General features: G+C 37.5%; 1 protein-coding gene across 1 annotated transcript in view; it reads left to right on the top strand.

Moving 5' to 3' along the window:
* Nucleotides 1-10416, top strand: part of SKAP2 (src kinase associated phosphoprotein 2) — a 150419-nt gene extending 140003 nt beyond the window's left edge. Inside the window, exons 12-13 of the mRNA XM_077811346.1 lie at nt 7195-7296; nt 7692-10416. Coding sequence (XP_077667472.1) covers nt 7195-7287 — 93 coding nt within the window. The 3' untranslated portion in view covers nt 7288-7296; nt 7692-10416. The remainder of the gene's footprint in view (nt 1-7194; nt 7297-7691) is intronic.
* The last annotated feature ends 5993 nt before the right edge of the window (nt 10417-16409 follow it).

Here is a 16409-nt window from a genome sequence, read left to right on the forward strand (position 1 = left end):
GTGTCATAAATTCAACTCCAGCTTGATCCTAGCTATGGCGTATTACTTTCCTATCATATGTCAGCTAGGTTTTGACGTTAATCATGAAGCAGTCTTGTTTTGCTGATAAGGAATTAAATGCAAGTGTTACATGTTGTGAGAAGAATGCAATATTAAGAAAAACATAGGTCATTTGTGTAAGCACAGAATATTTGTTTTATTGAGAAATTTAAATCTCATGAACTTGACAAAATATGTATTTGTAGCTTCCACCAATACGACTTTTACATCTTCTGCGAAAAATTTCTTTTCACATACTTTCTACAGTGCCTAATAGAAGTCTGAACAAGACTTTTTTTCTGTCAGTTCAGTATTAATATAGTGTAATGGAAGTAATTTTGTTCTGACTTGGAAAATTGTAGCATTTTTACATGTTAAAGAGACAGTGAAAATAAGATGACAATACATAACAGCTGAGGTGATTCTAGTTTAAGTGCACCTAAGGAAAATAATTATGGTTTCAGTGACACAACATTGATTATTTGTAATTTATTTGCTAATGTAGCTAAACACTACAGAAGGCCAAATCCTGCTTGATGTACTTATGAGTACTCCTGTTGAAATCAATGGTGCCCACTACAACCTTGATCCTGCAAACACACATGTTAGCAGTAACATTCCTGAACAAAAGTAGATTTCCCTCTTTTTAACATTGAGCCCTGAAATCTAACTGAGCTACCTTCCCAGTCGGGCGCATTTTTGCAGTTTTAACTTTTGCACCTAAGTAATAATGCATCTACCTGTTCTTAGCATATAAGGAGAATATGTAGTTTTTTGCTGCAAACTTTTACCGTTAAGTATTTCTTTAAAATGTTGAGAGTTTTTAAATAACAGAATTTTTGAACAAATGCTTCATAACACATCTTGATAGGTAGTCAGTTAGCTAAAAAGATTACCTTTAGCTGATTACAGTGAATCTGTCCAGATATACACTCATGCTGGTATCATGTTAAAATTTGTATTAGTTCTCTTGAGTGTGTGTGAGTGTGTCTTTTGTCATATTTATCCTGTTTATTCAACCTTCAGAAATTTGTACTTCCTTCCCCTCCTGCCCCACGAAAAAGTGATACATTTACAGTCAAAGCTTCATGGAGATTTTTTTCAATTAAAAATTGGCTCATGTAAAAAGCAAATATTACATTAGAAATGCAATACTTTTGTGGCCCAGTCTGCTAAGTACTGAACGTCCTCAACTTCCATTCAGTTGTGGGCTCTCATTTGGTTTCGAATTCCTATGATAGATGGGAAAGCAAACTATGATGTGTCAGTTCTTTTAAATACTTTACCATAAATCTTATTTTGTGTATAACAATTGGTTTAAAATATAAAGCAAAGCATGAGTGATTGAATAACTATATTTTTTTTAAGTTGGGTATACCTTGGATTCAGAATGTGTACACAGTTAACATATTTGTGGCAGTTGCATGATTTTCTAGCGAGAATGTTTCATACTGGAAAGCTTCATAATTTCATCAGCCAGATGCAAATGATTATGAGGCTGTGCTGAGTTTATTAGCAGATCCCTGCATCCTTCTAGTTGTCCATTACCATATAACAGTATTCTGGACTCATACACTGTGTACGTCTTTCTGACCTTTAACCTCTTTTCATACCAACCAGATTTATACATTTATATCTTTAAAAGCAACAAATAACATTAACTAGAAAGACAAGTGTCATATCTCAGCTAGTATTGCTGAAATTATACCCATTTCCATTGTTAATTCAGTGCATGCCGATGCTACTCATGTAAGTATTTATTGTCCATAGGAATTTCATCCACCAGTTAACCCTTTGCTTTGAGGACCCTGGAACTTTTGCTGAGTGTAGAGCAAGGATTCAGTATTCAGATTTCTGTATGCCATGTTTAACATCTGCAAATGCTGTTAACAAAGTGTTGATGTTAACAAAACTAAACAAAAATAACCACCTCACGGTGCACCTTTTAACCTGTAAAAAGAAAAGGAGGACTTGTGGCACCTTAGAGACTAACAAATTTACTACAGCTACAGCTCACTTCATCGGATGCATTCAGAAACAGAATTCTGTTGAAAATTTAGTTCCATGTGCTCATACTACAATGTAAATTATCCTTTTTCCATTTGTTTAGGTGTATGTCTTATACAAAAAAGGAAACCTGCTGTATAATGGTTAAAAAATAAGATAAGGGTAAGGACCTAGAAGCTTGGGGTTATCTAATCCTGACCAGGTCAAAAGTGATTCTAGTTCTGTACACTTACCTTTATTAATAAGCACTTAACATTATCTGTCTCAGGAGGAAATATTTTTGACATTATGATTTGAGAGGCATATAAAACAGATTTTCATTTCTCCGAAGATGTTTTCAGATACCAATTTTGATTTTTAAATTCAATTCTGTTCACTTTTATTTGTACTGTAACTTTTAAATTGATTTATATTTCATTATGTCATGTCATTAGCTAATAATGCTTCCATATAATAAATCTGAGGTTTATATTCCTTAAAAAAAACCTATTTTTTCTGCCTTAAAACAACTCTGCTATATGTGAAGAAGTCTCATTCAGTTATCTAAAGCATTTGTCGCTTTCTGCCAAAAATGCTCTCCAGTCAATCACATATCATTCAGCAATTACACCAAAGAAAGTTCTAAAATTTTCCAGATAGTCTGAATCTCCTGGGCAAATTAGAGGTGGTTTTAAATATTATCTTGCCAAAATTAGCCGCTAAGACATTCTTTAAAAATGTCCTCCCTACCTCCAACTCCTCTACAGTCTGTTAATGGGGGCTACTTATTTAACCATAGCCCGGTTAAAAATAAATTCTTCGTCTCAATTTAAAGTTTAAAATCTGTAATTGTTAAGAAGTTAGTTTTATTAGTAGTATGGAAAACAGAATCATTTGTAATCCACACGTTCATTGTTGTTTTCCATGTATTGAAATACAAGGATGATTTTCAGAAATCTTCACTTCAGAAGAGAAGACACACTACAAGTATTCATAGATTCCAGGGCCGGCAGGGACTATTGTGATCTTTCTAGTCTGACCTCCTTTGTAACACAGCCAGAGAACTTCCCCAAAATGATTCCTAGGGCATCTCTTTTAGAAAAACATCCAATCTTGATTTAAAAATTGCTAGTGATGGAGAATCCACCATGATGCTTGGTAAATTGTTCCAACTGTTAATTAACCTCATTGTTAAAAATTGACACTTTATTTCCGTATTAAACAAAACAGGTACAGTCACATGAGGTGCCAAATGCCCTCATCCCTTGTTGAAGTCTATAGAAGTTGAGAGAGTACTAAGCATCTCTTAGGAGACTCTCAGGTCTGCACAGGATCTGGCCCTTAGAGGCGGAGTAAGAGAACTTCCTGCAAAAATGTTGCATTTCAAACATCTCTTTTTATGGGAATGTTCCATACACTAAAAAATAATTGGAGAAAAATATACATGAAAGTGGCTAGCGTGTTTCCATTGAATGTGCTCTACCAAACTGCAATAACCTTGTAGGCCTAGATCCCTTAAAGTCTTAAGCACATGCTTGTCTTTACACATTGATGTTGGGGGTAGGGAGCAGTAGGCAGGGGCATCTGTACACAGCATACACAATTAAGAGCATAGGCGTTTGTAGGATCAGGATCTTTGTTTTGTTGTTACCTTTATACACTACATAGAGAATGAATGTGTAGGCAAAAATAGTTTTAATTTTAAATTAGCAGCTTTCTTTCCTTCTTTCTTTCAACGGGATGCAATCACTTTGTTGCTTAATCAACATCTGTAAAAAACAAAAACCATCACCCACTGTATATCAGAATGAACAATGAAAATATAAGAGCAGTTTAGAAAACGTTTAACTGTTCCTTACGGTTACCTTCTTGTTTTATTTGGAAAGGATTTTTCCCCTTCTCTCCCCCCACCTCCCCCGCCCCACGCATACTATGTGCCTTGTGAAGCAATTCATTTTGCAGTTATTGAATTTCTTCGGAGTGTTATTTTCATACAGTAAGCATCACAGCAACTCTGGATCTTGATAGCATTTCTACGTAAGGAGAAAGAAGCTTTGTGTTAGTAATTACCTAACATTGTCAGGAGCTGACTGCAGGCCTCTTGCTAGTGATAACAGAATAACTACATAATATAGCTTTATAGCACATGATTAATAGAAAATAATTACACGTCCTACAAAGGGACACAATATTTCTTATAAATTGACTAGAATGGTTTCCTGTAGATTAAAGGACTCTTCATTATTTTATCAGTCCTTCTGAAGTATAGTCACTTGCCTCTGTTAGCGTTGATGGTAGGAGCTGAATGCAGTGAGGGATACCAGATGGTAAGCTTTCTCAGACCTGAGGTCCTACTTGCTACTTGCGGGATACCATGCTTCTTAACTTTTAAGAGTACATATTATCTATTCTAACCGGATTCAGTTTCCTCTGCATTTTTAAACTATTCTCTGTTTCCCACAAATGTGGATTTTAGTCTTTATTTTATTCCATGCCTGTCTTATACAGCAATAACAGACATATGGGACCTCAAGACAACACTGAATCAATTGCATTATTTTGTCACTGTAAGTAATTTATCATTGATAACAATAGGAGAAACAATATCTCAAATTAGATTTTGTACATGGGTGTGCAGGAAAGTGAGCTTTGGCAGTATTTAGAGAGAGATGTACATTCATTAACATTCATTAATTCATTAAAGACAGACTTCTACGTAGTGATGATCTGAAACCTGAGCTGAAATTATTATATTCTTGGTAACCAGGAAACTTTATTATATTTTTATTCCAACTTCTATGGACTGCAGATGGTTTAATTGGGATTCATGTTGCTCTAGAGGCTCATGCAAAGAATAGTAATGATAAAGTAAAAGCTTCTGTGTTGCAGTCTTGTCTATATGGTCTAATGGCTGCAATGAATCCATAAATTAGCTTACTAGACTGTTACATCACCATCCATTTCATCTTATCACTTAGCTTCACACAAGAGCATTAAATGGCATATTACTAAATAGCAAGAAATGGAAAGTTTTCAAAAAGCAACATGTTTGTAATTTAAATTGAGCCATCTGAATAGCTTTTTAAAAGTTCATGTGGTATCAAAGTTCACACAGTGTCTTTAAGTGAAACATTTTCAAGCAATAATTTAGCCACAACCTTTTTCTGTGCCATTTGTTATAAGTGGTTTAATGACCACTTAACTAAGCCTCTTCCCTGATCTCATGTATTGTTTGTTTTTGGTGATGTCTAGTAAAACTTGCTTAATCAATCTTTCTTGGGCTCACTTCATGAGTTACACGGAACGGCTTAAAGTATGTTGTTGCTTTTTCATTAGAAAGATTTATGGGTGAAAATCCTTTAGCATAGGTGAGTGCTGGCATCTTGAGCAATTACCACTTTTCAGTCTAGAGATAGTTTGTATACTTAAGCAGCATAGTGATATATATATATATATACACACACACACATATATATGCAGAAAAATATAAAATGTATTAAACAAACAAGCTGAGCTGGAACATTTGTGCCATTGATGTGAGAACACTTGCTTAACCTTTAAGGGTTTTGACTGTAATGTGTGCTTCATAACAATTCCTCCAATTCTCCGTAAAATGCCGCAGGGGATAATTCTCTGACTGGCAGCCTCATTCAGATTGCCCTAGGCGTTTATAGACCAGGTAGCTCCCCACAATCCCTTACCGCAGAATGGAAAAAGAGATGGAATTCCTTCCCTAATTTCTCCCAGTCATGTGTTCTCCAGTTTAAACAAATGTCATGTCTGTCTTGGATTATTTTAACCTCTTATTCATTTTAATACTCTGTGTATCAGAGGATAGGACTTTCAAATGACCAGTATTCTATTTATCTTGGAGGAGAGGAGAAGGGAATCTGTTTAATCTGGGAATAGGATCTACCTGCACACACAACCCAAATAAATAAAGGGGATAATTAAAGGGTAGGAGGAGTGGGGTGATTGGTCATGTTTGGGGCCCTATTCCGTTAGCCACAATTAGAGTTGAGAGCCCCAAGCACTTTACAGGACCTTTAGAGAACTCCAGAATAGGCCGTGTATGTTAGCCGCAAGTTGATATAATTGAGGTTCTAATAAAAATCTGCTAACCCTTAAACTTCTGGCCTCCACTTGGCTGCTATGTCATAAAACATTCTAGCTACAGGCAAAATTGTAGCTCATGGTATCTCAACAGAACCATCAGTTCAGAAATCCTACAGCCTTTCTTTTCAAAAGAGCACTATAGCAGGAAGCAAATGTTGCTTATTATATATCTCTGTGTATTTTATATTTTCCATGTTTGTTCCACCGTAATTATCTTACTAATCAATCCATTTTGAACAGGGTCTCTGTCTTAATAATGCCTCATGTGTAATTCTGTGTGTGTGCGTGCGCAATTTCAGCAGTTACAATTTATTGAACTCGTGTTAAAATTGATCTTAAAATATTTACCTCATAGGAAAAAAATCCAATTTGGATCCCACAATACTCTAACTCGGTATTGCTTTTTGGAAAATATTCTCTCTTTAAACTATTATAATTCATTTTGTTTCATATTTATCTCAATAAGCCTTAACAAATTTCAAACAAAAATACATTAGTCATCCATCAGACATATGAGAACTGTGGTAGGATTTTCTGCAAGGCTAAAGCAATGGTATACTTTGTCCATAAAAAGAGAATATGCATCAGATGTATGATGGCCTTCCTTTCATATTTGAGCAAAACATTATTTGAAATAATTTGATTGCAAGTTCCTTTAAGTTCAGTCTTGTGGTACTGAAAGAATTCCAGTCAATTTCCATACTTCAGTATTCCACTGTTGGATATTTGTGACAAACAATAGGATTTTATATAGGTTTTGGGGTGAAGAGCATTGGAGAAAGAGGAGATCAAGTGTGGTTTTTACCTGTTGCAGAGAAACATTGGTAATTTTTTCAGAACACTAATAAATATGCTGGTCCTTTTAAAATTTAATGTATTACTTTGCCTAACCATGCATTTTGAATGCCTCAAACAAAAGGATCTAATGTTTTGAATTTTCATTTCAAGCTCTTATAACTGTATATAAGAGGAAACATCCATAAGGAGTTTCATACAAAGTCTATTGCATATATATCAGACTAAAGGTTAATATTGCATATTGTTTTCAATTAGGACTACGATAGATTTGGCTGGTGGGTAGGAGAAATGAAGGGAACCATTGGCTTGGTGCCTAGAGCCTACATAATGGAGATGTATGATATTTGAGAGCCCTGGGTAAGTACATTTTAATCCAATCTTCTGTGATGGTTTATATGTTCCCTTGTTCTCTGTTTCATAAGTATTTCTTTCCTGGAACCTTTTCAGGAGTTCTGTTGACAAATATATTTTGCCACAATCTTTATATTAAAGTTCAATTAAAGAAGCTCTGCTGGGTTTGTATATGAAATGAAAAATAACTATTGTGCTCGGAATAAGATGTATTCCATAACTAGCTTCCTTTTCTTTGTCCTTTCATAGAATCAAGTTTGCAAGCTTTTTAGTTAGGTTGGCTGCTTAATAGTGTGTGTGTGTATGTGTGTACAGTTAGAAATATATGGAAAGGATAGATATTTGGGGTTTGTTGGCTTTTTGGCTAACCGTGTACTGTAAATGTCATTCTTCCTAATCAGGAGAATTCTGCAATTACAATCAAGAGTGACGTACAGCTGCACCTTTCAGACCTGATTTCCAAAATGCGAAGATTCAACTGTGTGAACTTGTTGTTTGATAGGTGTAATCAGACCACCACACCAAATATATTAAACATAAAACATTTTTTAATTTTTCTCCATTTCTGTACTACTTTATCATTAATCTTTTTGGGAAAAGTGCTCTGTTCAATCCTTTGTTGTATACCTAAAGTACTGTGACACTCAGTAGAAGATGTTAGTTAACATTTGATGCACAAGCAGCACAGCTGTACCTGTTGCTGTTTTGCTGAAACATTAAGTGCACTTTGTAGTTATAGATATGTTCTGTTTAAATGGTATCAGATTTTTTTCTATGTAAATTTTAAATATTTAGCAACACCTTGACAGTATCAAATTATCATTCTCCTCATGTGGATTTTAATAGCATTAGCCTTTTGATAAATTCACTTTAATGGGATTGCAATGTATAATTCCATATAAAAAACAGGTAAATTCCTGTGCAATAATGCAAGTTTTAAAACTAACATGCTTCTAAAGAAACATTTTACATTTCTGCATGGTTTATTTCTTCATATAATTTTAGTATTTTTTATATAGAATAAGATGTATAGTCACAAAATAATATATAAGACCAGATCCTCAATTCATGTAAATCAGCTCCATTAAAGTCAGTAGAACTATATTGATTTACACCATATTATCTTTATTGTCAGACTTGCATCGTGAGAAATGTGGTCATGAGACTAAAACAGATATAGAATTGAAAATGATTATATTCTGGGTTGACAATACATGTATTAAAAAAAAACATTTGTGGATGATTCTTTGTCAGTGAAAGAGTCTATATACCTGTTGTGATATTGTTGAAGTTGGATGCTGTCATTGGGTCAATTCTGCAAACCTTACTTACGTAAATGATCCTTGCTTGCATAAGTAGTGCCGCTGAAGTATATAAAACAGCTTATGTGAATGCAGGTTATTGGCAGTCTTGACAGTATCAAATCCAGAATCTGAAGTCATTAAACACACCAAAAACACACACACCAAGCAAACATTTCATTTACACACACAAAAGCAGGACAATTCGGAGTCAATACTTAAAATCCCCTGTACTACTTAAGTGCTGGGTATTCTAGTATGGAAGATCACCAACTATCTAGAGTCTCCAGCAGAGTTGGAAACAACCAAGGTTAGCCTTGTGATTTGTGAGACCTCAAGCTGCCAAAAAGGCAGGTAAAGCCAGTCTGCGAGTTGCTGAGCCTATGCAGGTCCTCAGTAAGCTGTTTGTGCTGTTTATGCATCAGGCTCGCCCTGAAAACAGGATGAGTTAAAAGGTAGTTTTTGTCTGTGTGTGCTTTAGACCACTAACGTTACTTTAGTTTACCTTTTGTTACACAAGACTACTAGGAGGAGGAAAATAGGGCAAGGTTTTATGGTTATTTTATAAACCTATATTGTTACGAAATGGTCATCCAAACCAGATAATCTGTGAAGCATTAAAATTATAGATTGTAAATTTAGATCTTTATTTTCTCAAGTGTACTTCTGGATTGTATATACAATGTGAACTGTCAATATTGCAAGAGCTTTTATCTCATTAACATGACTGCACAATAAATCCACATGCTGAAAAGTCCTCCTATTATACAATTCAGAAATTCACCACAACTGCTTTTCTTTTTGTAACAACTCTCTTTTGTCAAATACACAGTGTACACACAAGTCACCTGTAAAATTGAATTAACAAAAGGAAAATCATCTGAGTTATACTAAATTTGATTTTTTTTTTAAAAAAAAAAAGAGATACTTTTATATGCCAAGATTAAACCCACAGCAGATTTTTACAGCTGAGTTAAACCCCCTGAAATTAGTGGTCTTGTGCTGACAAACCCTGAACTACAGCAGCACTAGTGGGCACCACTGTTATATTTTGGTATCGTAATATAAAAAGAGAAGATTTTGCAATGGTTTGTCAGTAGATGGCAGCAGATTTTCATAGCATGTTGAACTGGTTGGAAGCCCTTCCCCCCACCAATGTGTGTTTTATGCACAGGCACATGATTTGCAACTTAAACCATTTGGAGGGCTTCTTTCTCTTTTCCTGTTAATCCAGGAGAGGGAGTCCTTAGCCAAATGATGAATAAAAGGCTCTTTGAGCTGCTTTTCCTGATGCTGGTGGCACAAATAGAAATAAAGCATCTTTTGTCCATAGTTCCTAGATCCTTTGTTTTTTCTCACTTCGTACAATGTGAGAGGTTAGCAAACAAACTACATAAATATTCAAAAACTAGGATATTTTGAAACAGAGACCCATAACTCTGACCCAAAACCCTGACCTGAAATTTCTTGGAATAAACCAACAATGTAAAACAGAAAAAATGCTTACTTTAAATCTTTGCAAATACCATAACCTTTTTTGGATGAGAAAGTTCCCATTAATATAACTTAAACAAAATTGGGTGTTAGAAAATATGCTTAATTGCTGTGTTTTTGTTGTTGACTTAGATTTCATTTGCTGTTCTGTGAATAGTAAGACAGCTAATTTTTTTCCAAAGGTGATTGTAAGTCATATTTTATAAAGCATTTTTATTTGATTATTTGCTCTGTGCTGAAGTTGTACTATATTGCCATTAGATCTTACAGTAATGTTCCACTCTGCAAATTTTTAAGGTTCAAATAAAGTTTAATTGTTTGCAAACTGTTATGATGCTAATAATTCAACAGCCTGCTGTGTTACTAATGAAATTACTTTGTTATGATTAATTTGGAAAATAGTGTGTTGATTGTAGTAATTAAGCACAACAAGGTGAAGTAAATGATTCTAATGCCATCTGGCCTCCAAACTGAATGAAGAAATGAAATGGGGCTGTCATCTGAATTTAGTCAGAGAAATAAGGGTAATATAAATGTCTTCTATAGCTGTAGCACCCAGACATAACTGTACCACCTCTAGTGTGACTTCATGTACAAAATTATTTCACTTTGCATTACTTGCTTCAGGCTCACAAATTTTACCTGCATGTGGGTGGGATTTACTTCCTTTACCACTAAGTACATATACAGCAGTGTATGCTCCTGAGATGTCAACTCAGTTTAAGGATGAGATTTATAAAAGTGCTCAGTATTGGCCTTAAAGGCAATTATAAAACTTCTGTTGACTTTAAGGGAACCAGAGGTAGGCCAAACCTGAACACTTAATGAAAGAAAATCCCACCCTCTGTGTTCAAAGCCAAATACATAACCCGTGTTCAGTTTTGTTCTGCAACCTAAACATAACATCCATATTATAGGTTTCAGAGTAGCAGCCGTGTTAGTCTGTATCCGCAAAAGGAAAAGGAGGACTTGTGGCGCTTAGAGACTAACAAATTTAATAGAGCATCAGCTTTCGTGAAGTGAGCTGTTGCTCACGAAAGCTTATGCTCTAATAAATTTGTTAGTCTCTAAGGTGCCACAAGTCCTCCTTTTTATCCATATTATAGTAGCTCCATCTAGGTTGTATTTCCATTAGGCGGGGTATAAAGTTTAATTCCCTTATGACCTGATCCAAAGCCCATTGAAGTCAGTGGAAAGACTCCTATTGAATTCAGTGGCTTTTGGATCAGGCCCTGAGAACACCAAGTCAAAAAAAAAAAAAAAAAAGCCATATCATTTTCAAAATGTCCTGGGCTGAATTTGCGGCCAGACAGGCTTCTGTCTTTGGGAGGTGCTGTTGTTTCTATGAGCTCTTCTTTTCCTTTGACTAGATAATCAGACACACACAGGATCCTACATAGCCACGAGATAGAAACTCAATTTTGTTCCACAAGCAAAGGGACTGAAGAAGAAACCAATGAGGGACGGGAGCCTGATCTCTACCAAGTTAACCAGGTACTGCAGCTGAGCTATGTCGGAGTTCATACACAAGAAAAGATATCCAAGTGCCTGATCGTTGAACACCACTAACCTACACAGACAACTGGAAAAGCCACTCAGACATTTTTCCTCCAGCTGGTTGTAGGAACACTGCAAGAACTTCAGCTATAAAAGGGAAAAGGAGTAACAGTCCATTAGGCATGGATTAGAATATACAGAATGGTTATAAAATAAAGTGGTGTTGGATTTTACCCTCTTCCCATTTTTAGGTTGGAATAGTTTCTTAAGTCAAGTTTAAGGAACCATTCAGAGTATGTAAAGTTGTGACAGAGCATGATGATATAGGAAAGTCTTCTAGAAAGATGTTTGTATGTAACACTGTATTATGTATGATATGTATTATGGGCTATCAGGATAGAAATGTCAATTGGAACACATCTTTAAGACATTCATTTGGCATGGTTTGTAAACTCCATGTTCCTCAAAGACCTGATTCATTCAGGCAACCACATGTGCATGTGTTTAGGTGCCTCCCCATTTAGCAAAATACATCAGCAAGTTGGTTTGGAGCTAAGAAAGCTCTGCCACATCTTCAGCACCCATTTTAGAGCTACTTTCTCCATCCTCATCCTCCTTGGGCTGAATCCCTTGCTGCTCACACTAACATACTTCAGATATCTTCCTACTGTATTTTCCACTAGATGCATCTGATGAAGTGGGCTTTAGCCCACGAAAGCTTATGCTCAAATAAATGTGTTAGTCTCTAAGGTGCCACAAGTCCTCCTGTTCTTTTTGCGGATACCGACTAACACGGCTGCTACTCTGAATACTTCAGATTGTGGGCTAGCTCATCAGTTTGTGATCCAGGCCAGACCCAGGGGCAGCACTTTGCTGCACTTCCCCTGGATCAAGCTTGTGAGGTGGGAGTCCCTCTAATTCTGTGGTTGTGAGTAAACAGCAGCAGGCTGCTGCCAGGCGTAGTGATGGTGATAGCAGCAGGGGAAAGGGGTGGAGTCAGGGCCCTGATCACTCTCTTCCCATCTGTGTGGTGCGGGAGGGCTGCTTCCCCCTGCTCACAGGAACCAGTGGTTTTGTGCAGGGGGGAAGAGGCACTTTACGCCTCTTCTACTCTTTTGCCCTGACATGCAGAACTATCTGCCCCATAATGATTAACTAAAACTATAAAACGACTTTATTTAGAGAGATTATTTGAGCAGGATCTAGTGGATTAGACACTGTTTCTGCAGTCAGAGGTCATCTTCCTAGTCAAACAGCTGTAAGGGAGTCCACAGAAAATGCCAGGGCTCTGGTCCAACAGCAGGCACAGGAAGAACCTCAGCAACTGAGAGAGACACTATAAACCAGATGGAAAACACTGGTTCACTCTGAAATGTGAGATGTCATCTTCCTTTATTAAAAAGTTAGCACTGATCCCAGCCTTCTGGGAAGAGAAAGTTTCACAATAAAGGAAGATTTAATAATCAAGAAGGCAGCATCTGCCTCTGGTGGCTAAGAGTGGAGAGAACCAAGTACAACAAGGCAGAGTCTGAAAGCGAGCTACTTGTAGATGAAGAGCCAGATAGTTTCAAATGCTACTCACAGTTAATCTCTTCTTTTTTCTGCTTTTAACTAATCCGTGTATTGGTTCTTTGCTCCCAGAGTGTCCTGAAGTGCTTTACAGACTGTAACATGAGGCTCCTTCCCTCACCACTGAAAAGCAACCACTGAGTGGCATGTGATAGGCAATGAACAATTTTACAGCATAATATAGAGGTCATCTTTCAGAAGATGAAAAAGAATTCCATATTCAGTTGCTGTGGAGGTGAGGATTTACGTTGACAGAATAAAATTACCACTATGGCCAAGTACAGCTCATAGAAATGCTCCCACTCTTGTGAAAGACATGAGAATTTTAATAGCCACAAATAATAGGATCTTAGTTTTACAACTCTCATTGCAAGACAGCACCTCCAGCAGGGCAATACCCACCCATTTCTAGGACTCTTTGGGATAGAAGAAAAACTATTGTACAGAATCACCATCAGTCTTCCAATCTTCCAGCAGTAACTAGGTGTTCTTTGGCAGTCTCCCATCCAAGAATTGACATGGCCTAATGCTGCTTTGTAGCGAGATCTGATAAGGTCATACTGAAAAAGGAAGAGAGCAGACAGCCTGTGAGGCAGAGGTTACTGAGTTGTTCACTGGCAGTCTTGCAATTCCGAGACCTAATTCAAAATGGGTGGGAAAAGATGGCTGCCACATAAGAACAGCCATACTGAGTCAGACCAAAGGTCCATCCAGCCCAGTATCCTGTCTGCCGAAAGTGGCCAATGCCAGGTGCCCCAGAGGGAGTGAACAGAACAGGTAATGATCAAGTGATCTCTCTCCTGCCATCCATTTCCACCCCCTGACAAACAGAGGGTAGGGACACCATTCCTTAACCATCCTGGCTAATAGCCATTAATGGACTTAACCTCCATGAATTTACCAGTTCTCTTTTAAACCCTGTTATAGTCCTAGCCTTCACAACCTCCTCAGGCAAGGAGTTCCACAGGTTGACTGTGCGCTGAGTGAAGAAGAACTTCCTTTTATTTGTTTTAAACCTGCCACCCATTAATTTCATTTGGTGGCCCCTAGTTCTTATATTATGGGAACAAGTAAATAACTTTTCCTTATTCACTTTCTCCACACCACTCATGATTTTATATACCTCTATCATATCCCCCCCGTTAGTCTCCTCTTTTCCAAGCTGAAAAGTCCCAGCCTCTATAAACTCTCCTCATATGGGACCTGTTCCAAACCCCTAATCATTTTAGTTGCCCTTCTCTGAACCTTTTCTAATGCCAGTATATCTTTTTTGAGATGAGGAGACCACATCTATACGTGGTATTCAAGATGTGGGCACACCATGGATTTATATAAGGTCAATAAGATATTCTCCGTCTTATTCTCTATCCCTTTTTTAATGATTCCTAACATCCTGTTTGCTTTTTTAACTGCTGCTGCACACTGCATGGACGTCGTCAGAGAACTATCCACAATGACTCCAAGATCACTTTCCTGATTAGTTGTGGCTAAATTAGCCCGCATCATATTGTATGTATAGTTGGGGTTATGTTTTCCAATGTGCATTACTTTACGTTTATCCACTTTAAATTTCATTTGCCATTTTGTTGCCCAATCACCAGGGCTGGCTCTACTGTTTTTGCTGCCCCAAGCAGCGCGGCAAATTGCCACCGCGGCGAGCGGCTGAAGATAGAAGCTGCGGGCGGCTGAAGAGAGAGGCTGCTGCAGAATTGCCACCACCGCGGAAATGCCCTTGCGGATTGCTGCCCCAAGCACCTGCTTGGAACGCTGGTGCCTGGAGCCAGCCCTGCCAATCACTTAGTTTTGTGAGATCTTTTTGAAGTTCTTCGCAGTCTGCTTTGGTCTTAACTATCTTGAGAAGTTTAGTATTGTCTGCAAACTTTGCCACCTCATTGTTTACCCTTTTCTCCAGATCATTGTTGAATTGGGATTGATCCTAGGACTGACCCTTGGGGAACACCACTAGTTATCCCTCTCCATTCTGAAAATTTACCATTTATTCCTACCCATTGTTCCCTGTCTTTTAACCAGTTCTCAGTCCATGACAGGATCTTCCCGCTTATCTCATGACTACTTAATTTACGTAAGAGCCTTTGGTGAGGGACCTTGTCAAAGGCTTTCTGGAAATCTAAGTACACTGTATCCACTGGAAGTCCACAACACATAGAAGTGTGTGATATAAGGGAAGCAGGGGAGCCTTCTTCCTTTCTGTGGCCCTTTTACAAGAGAATTCTAGGCATCTTGTTGGATTTAGAGATGACCAAGCGGAGTGGGGATGTGGGGTGGGGAATTTCACTAAAACAGTGCCCCTCCACCCAGAAGCTGCTTTGTTTTAATTGCTCCTTATCTCTTAAAGGCAGGGAGGGGCATGCATATATGCACGCACACACGCACTATTCTAGGTATCTTTTATGTAGAAGAGGAAACAATTCCTTGGTATTCTTTTATTCTCTTCATCACCAGTTTCTCAAGCCTTCATTTAATTTACTACACTGCATAGCGGTTCACTTCCCTGTGGCTTGGGGCCTACTTTTCTAAGGAGCGTATCCTTTTTGGTGCTTCATGTTAAGAAGCTACCACTGAGAACACCTCCCAGCTATTTTGTATCATCAGCTTCATTTCAACCACGTCCTGTGCAAATATTAGGACCCCATTTTAAGAAGTTCCAAAACCCTTTTATTTTTTTTTTACATTTTAAAGATAATTTTAGTGTTGGTTTTTAAGGTGCCAGGAGAGCCTACATGGAGATTGTACATGTTTGTTTACATAATATCCACAACCCCTCCACAGACATACTACCCACACAGAGCCAATGTCTGTCTACCTGTTCTAGGAGGAGATCACCATCTCTGGGAGCAAGTAGATAATTAGCCTCTGTCCATTCAGTCCTTTGTGCCTCTGAGGTTAGCACTTGGATGGTGGGTTTTTGTGATGTGGACATTTGCCCACTTACTGGACTGAGACAGCCCATTCACTTTAGAATAGCTGATATCCATCTGATAACAACTCTGAGTCATTATTGACATGTGACTCCAATATAAAAGGCCTTGTATCCTGTTGCCTGTCCTATGATCTATCTAGCATCTACCTCTGGGAACTAGGAGTGGAGAGACCCGAGTACAACAATGCAGGGAGCCTGAAAACAGGACCTACTTGTAGATGAAGAGGCAGATAGTTTGTGTCACATTTGAAACAATCTTTTCTTCATCACTTCTAGTGCCACTTCATATGCAGTGTTCAGTGAATGAGCTTTTTATC

This window comes from Eretmochelys imbricata, chromosome 2 (genome assembly GCF_965152235.1).
Source record: "Eretmochelys imbricata isolate rEreImb1 chromosome 2, rEreImb1.hap1, whole genome shotgun sequence".
Classification (NCBI taxonomy): domain Eukaryota; kingdom Metazoa; phylum Chordata; order Testudines; family Cheloniidae; genus Eretmochelys; species Eretmochelys imbricata.